The sequence below is a fragment of the Sturnira hondurensis genome, unplaced genomic scaffold, assembly GCF_014824575.4.
Source record: "Sturnira hondurensis isolate 20B ecotype Veracruz unplaced genomic scaffold, ASM1482457v3 Scaffold0006413, whole genome shotgun sequence".
NCBI lineage: Eukaryota > Metazoa > Chordata > Mammalia > Chiroptera > Phyllostomidae > Sturnira > Sturnira hondurensis.
In genome coordinates, this window is record NW_028079044.1 from 52,997,650 (window position 1) to 53,007,945 (window position 10,296).

At 60.1% G+C, this 10,296-nt stretch overlaps 1 protein-coding gene across 1 annotated transcript; it reads left to right on the top strand.

Moving 5' to 3' along the window:
* The first annotated feature begins 2,997 nt into the window (after window positions 1-2,997).
* Window positions 2,998-10,040, top strand: LOC118988722 (glycosyl-phosphatidylinositol-anchored molecule-like protein). The gene is made up of 5 exons (XM_037048641.1): window positions 2,998-3,081; window positions 3,421-3,682; window positions 4,021-4,139; window positions 4,642-4,749; window positions 9,608-10,040. Exons 1-5 carry the CDS (start codon window positions 3,051-3,053, stop codon window positions 9,964-9,966), a joined length of 879 nt encoding a protein of 292 aa, XP_036904536.1. The 5' UTR covers window positions 2,998-3,050; the 3' UTR covers window positions 9,967-10,040.
* Window positions 10,041-10,296: the final 256 nt, after the last annotated feature.

The following is a 10,296-nucleotide window of genomic DNA, read 5'->3' on the forward strand; positions in this document are numbered from 1 at the left end:
CCTGACCATGTGCATGGGGAGCCTGGTCTGGGGGCTCCGTCTGGGAGTAGACAGGCAGCTTGGACCTCAGCTTCTCAATCACAGGGCCAGGCCAGCCTCTGTGACCACGGGCAGACACATGAGAGCCAGGGACTCCCAGCCACCTTGCATGCTGCGCAGGGCACGCGGGAGCGCTGGGGCCGAGAGCCTGCTGTGGGCTCAGCTCGGCGCTGGCCTGCCGGGCTACCCGTGACATCAGCTCGGCCGTGTCGCTGTGTAGATCATCTCCGCACTTAAGTTATAAACTCCACGTGAGGCTCTGGTGGCGCTTAGCCTTGACGCAGCCCCCACACGTTTCTAGGGACATGGAGACTCTCCCGTCCTGCCCAGAGCAGCTCAAGAACTGAACCCCAGTTCTGCAACCCTGGCAAGGCCTCGGCGGGACACCGCAGGGGCCAGTGCTGGGCCTCCCAGAACACACTGCACACCATGGTCCCTCCTCCTGTCCGTCTCCTATAAGAGCTGTTCTCAGTGGGATGGCGACATGACTGAGACTTGCCATTTAGAGATGAGTGAACAGAACCTCTCCTCTTTTCTTCTTCCCATATGCCAAACTGACCGACCGGTGACATGTGTGCCCCTAAGGCGTCCCTGTCCTGCACAAGCTGCTTACCCTCTCCTGGCTTCTCAGGACTTGCTCCTCCAAACTCAAGGGAAAGGTCCCTTTCGCGTCACTCACCCATCAGCTGAGTGACGCGAGGCAGACCCTCCCTCCTGAAGGTGCTCTGTGGACCTGCCTCTGTGACCCAGGGGTGCTCAAGACACTTACTCACGGCCGCAGTAGAGCAGAATTCAGTGTTTGCGGGGCAGTCTCTTGGGTTTACACATCCGAAGTCATTTTCTCTCTCACAGACGTGACAGGTCAGGGCCTCTGAGAGAAGGAATAAAAAGGAAAGTGGGCCACGACCATTCTGCAGACGGCCACAGGGACAGCCGCCACACACACCCTCCCTCCTCCAGCGGGTCCCCTCTTCCCACGGCCCCCAGCCTGCCCACCCGAGTTCTCGGTCTTCCATGCGGTGCTCTCTCACACACCTGCACCCAGACATGCCCCGGGGACACACCGCACAGCACCAGCTCCCCTGGGCGAGCACACACGCACCCTGGTGCCTCACGTTCTATGGTTCCAGGAACAGAGAACTCGGTGTGTTGGTGTCGGCTCCCACATGCCCGTCCCACCCATGGTCCTGGCCCACAGGACCTTCTCCTGGTCCGGTCCCCCAGGCCCTGCATCCCAACTCCAGCATCATCGCCTCCTGTTGGCTCTATTAGGGCAGGACTCACGCTGTCTCCCAATGACGGTGACGTTCATCTCCACCCAAGGCAGGCCCATGACCAGGAGAAGAGCAAGGAAGACCGACATTTCCAGCACTGCCTGGCCCTGGACGTGAAAAGCAGGGCCACTTGGTCATCTCTGGTACCTGTGTGTCCATTGCAGGCAAAGCCCACTGCCACTGATGCTGGGACCCCTGCCTGCTCCTCACTCTTGGGCCCGAGCCAGGCATGCCCTGTTGGTGGTGACTGGCTTATCACCACTACCAAAGTCCCTCCATCCCCAAGGACCGCGCACTCTGTGCATTCACCCACACCTTCCCAAGCACACCTTCTCAGCAGGTGTCCCTGCCACCCCCCACCACCTCCCGAAGGCTGCACCGGGCTCCCCACCCCCTGCCCTGAGGTCCTGCTCTCTCAGAATCTCCGGGGGAAGGTATGGGCCCTTTCACCCCACAGCCCATACCTTCCCCCCGCGCCTTTGCTCCCTCTGCACCCATCACCCAGGACACCCCCACAGGGCACCTGCACAAGTGCACAGGATGGCCCAGATTCCCTGCAGCCAACTCCCTGCCTAGGTGGCCTGCTGGCCCCACAGCCCATAGGCTCCCCAACACTGCCCCCTCTGGAATGTTCCTCATTCTGACACTCCACCCCACCAGGCAGGCGCTGCCCCTGCTTCCTCTGCTCTGCAGCCCCCGGAGACCACCCTGCTGAGGCTGCTGCTGCTTCACAGCTGGGGGCACCCGTGGCCGGGACGCAGCTCGGCGCACTCCCAGAGCCTCCTTTAGAGAACAGCTGAGTGGTTTGCATGGTTCTCATTCCCTGAGTAAAGCTGCAACTCTCCCTGAGGGTCTCGCACGAGCAGGGCACAGCAGGGCCGTTTCCCAGCAATGACAGCGGTCGTCACAGGGCCTGCTGATCTGCAACTGAACTCTTGCCCATCCCCACGGTGGTCACTGGGCAGTTAGGAAAAGGGGACGGCCTCTGTAGCAAATGAGCGACCACATGCAAACTATGCAAGATACATCCCCCCCCAAAAAAAGTTTAAAAGGCAAAAACAAATATTTGACTCTCCTCTTACCTCCTATCACGTGTAAAAACCAGTGTGAAATGTATCAGATCTAACTCTAAGCTATAGAGCTTACTTAACTACAAAGCCATGAAACTTCCGGAAGGAAACAAGACTTCGGTGAGCTCGGGTAAGGAAAGGAATGTTCCCATGAGACATACCGCACGAGTCACAGCAGGCAAATTGGCCACTGTCTGCAGGAGGAGGTGGGGCGGTTTCTGAGAGGAATCAGACAAGGAGGCAAACTGGGGAACAGGTGGGTGAGTAGGCAGGAAGTACTTCGCCGATGGCGGCCTGTGGGCCGTGGCTGACCTTCCGACTTAACCTCCAGAACAAGTTAAATAAAACGCCAGATTAAAAACGTGCTCCGTGTAGTCTAAGCCAGACCCCACCCTACTCTTGAGGACCCAAATTCAGAGCCCAGCACACCCGAACGAGAGGCCCCGGGCGCCCACCGCCCCCGGCTGCGAACCTGGTGGGGCGGTCTGCGGCTGTGGCAGTCACATGGGGAAAACGGGCGAGGGTGGCGTTTAAAAGGGTATAGGACCGCTCAGTCACACAAGGTCTGGGGACTTCATCGGGGACGGTGCTTACTAACCGAAAGATAACAAATACCGGTGTCCCGGGGCTGCTTTGAGCAGGCCACGCCTGACCTGCTCGGGCGGCTATGGTGCCCCCAGAACCTACAGGGCACAAGGGTAAGTCTGGGAGCCCTGAGCCCACTGGACGCGGCCCGGGGGAGGCCCGGGGGGGTGGGGGTGGGGTGGGGTGGGGGAGGGGCGGTTCCTCATTCTGACATTCCACCCCACTAGGCAGGTGGGGGAGGGGCGGTGCCCTGCGGGTGTGGCCAGAGTGGGGGCTGCCGCACCTCGTGTGGGGCGCTGTGTGGGAGCCCAGGCCCGGGCTTGGGGGTGGAGGGGTTTCACTCTGGTGCAGAGACCCTGGAGGGGACGGGGTCGGAGGCGGAGGCGGAGGCGGAGGCGGGGCCGGGACCGGGACCCCTCTGGGAGCGCTGGGCCTCCGTCCCCGCCACCCAGGTCCCGCACAACTGACCCGAGGCTGCAGTCCGAGCCCCTGCGACGCGCCCACACCTGCTGGAACCTTCTGGAAGCTTCTGGAACCTTCGCGGCTGGCGGTGCGGGAGCCGGGCCTGGGGCAACGAGCGCGGGGACTTCTGGGAGCGGGGCCCCCTGGGGCCGGAGCTGCTCCCGGCATGCTTCGCGCGGCTCCGGGGTCGTTGGCGCGTTGGAAGCTTCTCCGCCCCGTTGGCGGCCTCGGCTGGCGTGGAACGTTCCAGAGGTCTGGGGGCGCAGCAGGCAGGTGGGCGGTGCTGGGTGGAGGGAAGGTTCCAGGCGGTCGGGGAGCTTGGCCGGGTGAGGATTCCCGAAGGAGTGGGAGCATCGTGGGCGCGAGGCCCACAGGTTGGGCCGCAGCCTCGGGTCGGCTGTGCGGGAGCGGGGCGGCGGCCCTCGGACCAGGCCGAGTGGGGCCGTCCCAGCGCCCTTGGAGGGGTCCAGCCGCTGGCTCCGCAGGGGAGCAGGCCCCGCCCCGCCCCCGCCCGCACGGCCTCGGGGCTGCAGAACACCGCGGAGGAGCCCTGCTCTGGCTGATCTGCACACGGGTGCCCTCACCTACAGGCTCAGGCTCCTGCACAAGATGCTGCTGCTCGGGGCGGTGCTGCTGGCCTCGGTGCTGACGCTGGTGGACACTGACGCAACTGCCAGAGCTGGGGACACCGAGTTGTCTGTGCGGAGGTGTAAGTGTCCGGTCTCTGGAGTGGAGTTGCCATCACCCTGGCGGCTGGGCGCCCCCTGGCGGGAGCACTCGGTGGTCACAGGGGGGATGTACAGAGTGTCCTTAGGTAGGAGAGCATAGGGGAGGTGGCCCCCTCTCCCCAAAGCACCTGACCTGGAGGCCTGCCAGGCGACTCCCGCTGCATGCAGATGGGGTGGCTGAATCCAGGCAGGTGCTGGAGGGCACCCTGGATGGACTGGCAGAAGCTGCAGAGCCCAGGGCCAGCGCCCCGGTCGCCGCAGGAACACACACAGCTCCTGGTGTGCCTGGCCTTGGCACAGGCTAGTCCTGCCCAGACTCAGAGCCCACTGCGGGCTGTTGTTTGTGGGCCTCAGGCTATCCTCAGAGGCCAGGGAAGATGGGGTTAGGTGAGGGGGGCCCGGGGGATCGCTGGTGGCAGGTCTGATGGCAAGGCGGGCAGTGCCTGTGTGCTCAGAGCTCAGCCACGCTCTCACTCCTCTCAGGGACCTACAACATGAAGTGCTACGACTGCGTGGTCATAAACACCTTCCAATGCCCTACGCTGAGGACCTGCCCCTATGAGACGAGGCGCTGCCTGACACTCTCTATCCGTAAGTGTCTGCTCGTGTGTCTTCTGGTCAGTGCCCAGTCGCCTCCCCGAGCACTGGCACAGGCAGTTTCCAGAGAGAGACCGCTTTTCCTCCACATGTCGCCCCTGGCCCGCTCTGTCCCCACACAGAGAGCGTGTTGCCAGACTCTGGGCTCCACCCAGGAGAGAGCAGTGTGAGCCTCACGCCCTGGGAGGTGTGCTGGCATCGGACGCAGCTCCCCAGTGTCCCGGGGCTAGAAGTGTGGCCGAACCTACCGACCTTCCTCCCGGGTGGTCCTCGGGCCTGTGTGCGGATGCCCCAGTGTGGCCACGGTTCCTCCTGGTCCCTGGAGTGCGGTCTCTGGAGGGGCTTCCAGCTGAGGAGGGCCAAGAAGTGACACAGCAGGCACTCCTGACACAGTGCCCCCCACATCGCTAGGCCACATGAGATGTCAGGGACAAGCCCCATCTTCCTAGATGCTTTTGGCTCTTACTTGGAGGCACCTGTGCTCTGACAAAGGCGCCCCTCCCCCGGGGCCCCAGCCTGGGGAACTGCACAGCCAGAGGCCAGTGTCTCATTAACGGGCAGGGAGCCTGGTCTGGGCCCACTCGGGCCCCCATGTGAGCCCATGGTCCCCAATGTCTGTGAGTTCTTTGTCCCTCCACGTGCCAGTCTGGGTCAGAATCCCTACAGACCAACCCTCTGATGCCTGCTCGCTCTCTACTGATCGTCACCCTGGGGGCATCTGCCTACGTGGGACAGGCAGGCACTGAGGGCACCTGTTTCTGGCAGGTCTTGGCCTGTCAGCATCTAGTGTGTGGCTGGACCAGTCCTGGGACTTCCAGGGCAGGCCTGGGGGCACACTGAGAGGTTGAGGCTATGGCTCCAGAGGGCGCTCACAGGCAAGGGCCTAAGGTTCTGCTTTTTTCAGTGTGATCGTTCTCCCTAAGGGTTGGGCATGGGGCCTGAGGTTTCTAGGACCCATTTTTTGTGGGTGAATTTTAAGTATAACACTGGAATTTAAAGGGAAGGGAGAGAAAAAACAAGGGACCCTACTGGTCAGCTCTGGAAGCCATGATTGCCAAAACAAAGGAGCCTGGCAGGGGGCCTCTGTATCTGTGCTGGTGGCTGGCACTGTGTCTTTTGGAGATGGCCCCTTCGAAGTGGCAGCCTCTCTGAAGCGGACCCTTGGCCCTCAAAGTTCACAGAAGGCCAGCCGGCTGCGTCATGCCGTGTGTCGCCACTCAGGGCCCGCTGCACCTGAAGAGGGCCGGAGGACGTCCCGGAGGCTTAGCCCCACAGGGCTCTGGATTTGAGTGGCCCAGAGAGAGCTTGGGCAAGCATGGCCAGGCATAGGTGAAGCAGAAACCCTGCCTCGCAAAGGTTCTGGTGGTCTGACACAGTTGCAGTGTCTTCTGCAACGGTGGGCACCAGGGGGCCCCAGGCTGTCCTCACTCTTACCCCACTCAGCTTGTCCCCACCGCGGGGGCTGCTCCCCTGAGAGCAGGTCAGACCCCAGTGGCTCCACAGGCAGCAGGCGCTCTGAGGGTGCGCGAGAGCGAGAGCTCAGGGGTGTGCACTGCGCTGGCCAGCACTGAACAGCAGAGGCACACGGCTCTGATGCCTTCCTGCAAAGTGTGACTCCTCCACCCTGCTCCCCGTGCCGAGTGGGCCTGGCTCTGGGCTGGCCCTCTGATTCCACCTCCTCGCAACCTCTTTCTCAGCACCTCCCACCATGGTGGAAGCCAGACCACCTGGGTTCAATGCCATGCACTGCAGAGTAGCCGTGGTGGTGCCGTCTCCCTGAGTGGCCCCGATGGACACGGGGACGAAGCACTGGTGGGAGCGCCCTGCGAGACCCGAGAGTGCTGGGACGCTGGGCTCTCCCTCTTCGGGGTCTTTGCAGATTTCCGTGGCTGTGCAGGGTAGTAAGCAAAAAACCTCCATGGAAAATTTTCGAATGTTGGAGACTGAGCGTCCACTGTGTGTGGAATCAGTGGGGCCCTGGCCAGTGGACAAACACGTCGTCTGTTGGACAGAACGGGACCAAGAAACATCCCCGCACAGATGTGCCCATGCCGTTTTCAACAAAGGTGTAAGACCAGTGGCCGAGGAAGAGCTTCCTCACCCCTGCAGGCCAATGGGCCTGACCCACTCCTCTGGCCTCACAAGGGGCCCGCCCACTCGGGCCATGGGCCTCGGCATGCAAGGCCAGAGTCTGCAGTGACAGAAGGAACCGCCGAGAAAGACGTTGTTGGCATCTGAGGTGAGGCAGCGCTCTCTGACGTGCTGTCCCTCCATGACCAGTGGAAGGCGGGTTGGCAGTTTGCAAGCTCCACCAGTCTCAGAGGCCTTGCACCCCGAAGGCCTCGTTCAGAGGGCTCCAAGCTGGGAGGAAGTCCACGCCACTGCGGAGCCATGAAGGACGCAGAGACTGAGCACAGACAGAACGCTCAGGGTCAGCAGTGACAATGTGGCCGGCCTCCTTATGTGAGGAGCTAGTGAGCAGAGTGGACTCTGTAGCCTCTGGGATAATCCAGTTAAAATGGCAGTTAGTTATCCCTAGTGAGAGTGGCCACATTGCTGGCCAGGATGCAAAGACCCCAGATTACTCGGTCACTGCCAATGACAAGGGACAACGGTGCAGCCTTAGGGAGAACAGTGTGATCGTTTCTTCAGAAACTAAACATGCAGCTACCATAATCCCCCAAATTGCACCTCTGGGTGTTTGCCCCAAGCAATTAAAACTTAAGCCCTGCCCCGGCCGGTGTGGCTCAGTGGGTTGAATGCCAGCCTGCAAACCAAAGGGTGGCCAGTTCGATTCCCCGTCAGGGCACATGCTTGGGCTGTGGGCGAGGTCCCCAGTAGGGAGCACAGGAGAGGCAACCACACACTGATGTTTCTCTGCCTCTCTTTCTCCCCCGCCCTCTCCAAAAATAAATAAATAAAATCATTTAAAAAAATCTTAAGCCCACACAACAACATGCACATGTATGTACAGACTTTTTTGTTACTACCCCAAACCTGGAGCATCCCAGATGCCCTTCAGTGGGTGAGGGGAAGACAAACCAGGACCCATTTGCACCGTGAGGTGTGACTCCCGCACAAGGAAGCAGAGGGTTGATACACGCCCCAACTCGAGTGGAGACCCCGAGAATTTTGCTGAGTGGAGTGGACAACCTCCAAAGGGCACACGCTGGAAGCTCCTTTTATGTTATGTTCTAGAAATGACAAACTCATAGAAACATGCTCCGACTTATTTTTGTGAGGTCAAGGTCGGGATTTGGGTGTGAACGAGGCAAGTGCGTCTGTAGGCGGGATGATGGTGGTGGTAACACTGTCCTTTGTTCTCATACTTTGGACAGTAATACCCTTGTTAGTAGGAATGTCTTACTAAAGTGTCGCACATCACCATTGGAAGCGACCTAGAAGGGGTTACGTGGGGTCTTTTGGGGCTCCCTGCAATGGCGTTCGAACGCACAGTCATCTCCAAGTAAAATGTTAACTGGCAAAGTTCAACTAGCATCGTTAGTTATGTTGATACTGAACTTCCTACATTGGGAAACCCAAAACTTTTGGAGCAAACAAAAAATAATATATTCTGTTTCCTAGAGGAATGCTTTAAACCAGCGGTCCCCCACCTTTTCCCATGGACCAGGGGCAGGGGAGGCAGAAGGCAGACCTCAGGTGGCCGTGTGGCCTGCTCCTAACAAGCCATGGTTGGGGGGCTGGGGACCCCTGCTTTAAACTAAGAACGTAAAAAGCTTGAAAGTAAAATACAGAAAATTGTATCTGATTTAAATACTGCACAAAAGATGCTCTTATATACACGCTGAGGCGAAGTAAACATTAAGATCAGAACATTACTTGCATGAAGAATAACATTTTACAGAGGGGAAGGGATAGGACTTCCCCAAAAGACACCGCGATGGAAGCGCATTCGCACCGCTGACGCAGGACTCAGCACACACCGAGAAGCCCCGGCAGAACTCAGGGACCGCAGGCAAGGCCACAGTCAGGTGGCCAGACATACCCCTTCCCACAGCCTCCAGAAGACGGTCACGCAGACGACACACACTACGACTACAGGTCAGGGCTCCACAGACTTCTCCTGGGAGGAGGCAGATGGTCAGCGTCGTAGGCCATCTGGTCTCTGCGCAACCACCTGGCACTGCCTGTGTGTGGGCGGAACCCCGACAGAAGCCCAGCAAAGACACGGGAGAGCGGGAACTGCAGGTGGCCCTCTCCTGGGACCAGACGTGCACAGTCACTGACCACACCTACACCAATGAGACTCTAGCGTGTCCAAGCTGTCCCACGTCCTGTGCAGAGCAGGGTCCTCAACTGGTCCTGGAACAGGAGAAGAACGTGAGGGGGAAATGAACAAAATCCAAATAAAGTGTGGACTCTCCGTGATGAGACTGTGTCGTGGTCATTCATTCTGGGGACAAATGCACCACAGCAAAGCCATCAGAGAGACACAAGGGAAGGGCTGTAAGGAGAGCAGGGACTCCTCATGCTGTCTTTGCAAATTTCCTCGAAGCCTGAGACTTTCAAAATGAAAGGATCGTTTGCATGTGTGCACACCTTCACGTGCCTCCGCCCCTGCCTCAGGGCTCCACCCTGGAACAGCAGCTTCCACGTGCTGTCCAGGGAGGGCCAGAGCAGAGCTGGCTGCGTGAGAGCAACGCCCCGCACGCGGTAGTGGGTGGAGTCTAGCAGCACAGAGACACGTTGGGGGGTGGGGGGGGCTGGCAGGTGTGGGCGCGCAGCGCAGGCCGGGCGGGGGCGGGGGGCGGCGGGGAGGAAGCGCGCTCTGCCGTCTGCAAGCAGACAGTGAGAGAGCAGTGATTTCCATCTGCCCACACCCCCGTTTCAGGTGTGAACCCCCGAGAACTCCTCGTTTACAAAAACTGCACCGACAACTGCTCGTTCGTGTACGCGGCCCACCAGCCGCCGCCAGCGCCGAAGTCCAGTATGAAGACAAACAGTTTCTACTGGGTTCTCTGCTGCAATAAAATGACCTGCAACGATGGAGGGCCGACCAACGTGGAGAGGGACATCTTGCCTGATGAGCCCCTCGAGGAGTTGATAGAAGGGGCAGTGTGCCTGCGTGGCTCGGGGCTCCTCCTGGGCCTGGCCTCCATCCTGCTCAGCGGGGCCCTGTCGTGGGTGGTGGGGGCTCCAGTCCTGTCCCCACCTCTCCCCAGGGCAGTTCGCTCCCCTTTGATGTCTTGAGAACCAGAGACACAGACCCTCAGGCCCCCGTTGGCGGCTTATTTCAAGAGAGAAATAAAGACCCTTTTGGTCTGAGTGCTGCATGCTCAGTGATTTCTTTCCGCTTCTCGTATTTGCTGTGCTTTTTCCTCTTTGACATCGGCTCCCACGTACACCCCAACCCCCTGAGCGTCCAGCGTCAGAGGCGGAGTGTCTCAGTCCAAAGTACATCGGCCACAGGGGGCAGGGCTCGCGTCAGCTGGAGGGGGCATCCCAGCTGCACACACAGGGCGCCCCGAGCCCCTCAGACGGCGCGAGCGGCTCCTGGGCTGGGGTGCCAGAAGCAGAGCC

What these genes read in the sequence shown, in the direction of transcription:
- LOC118988722 (XM_037048641.1), top strand. Translation starts at nt 3,051, where the DNA reads ATGGTGCCCCCAGAACCTACAGGGCACAAGG. An exon ending in AGAACCTACAGGGCACAAGG is followed by an intron (nt 3,082 to 3,420) that starts GTAAGTCTGGGA and finishes CCCGCCACCCAG; the next exon opens with GTCCCGCACAACTGACCCGA. An exon ending in TGGCGTGGAACGTTCCAGAG is followed by an intron (nt 3,683 to 4,020) that starts GTCTGGGGGCGC and finishes CCTCACCTACAG; the next exon opens with GCTCAGGCTCCTGCACAAGA.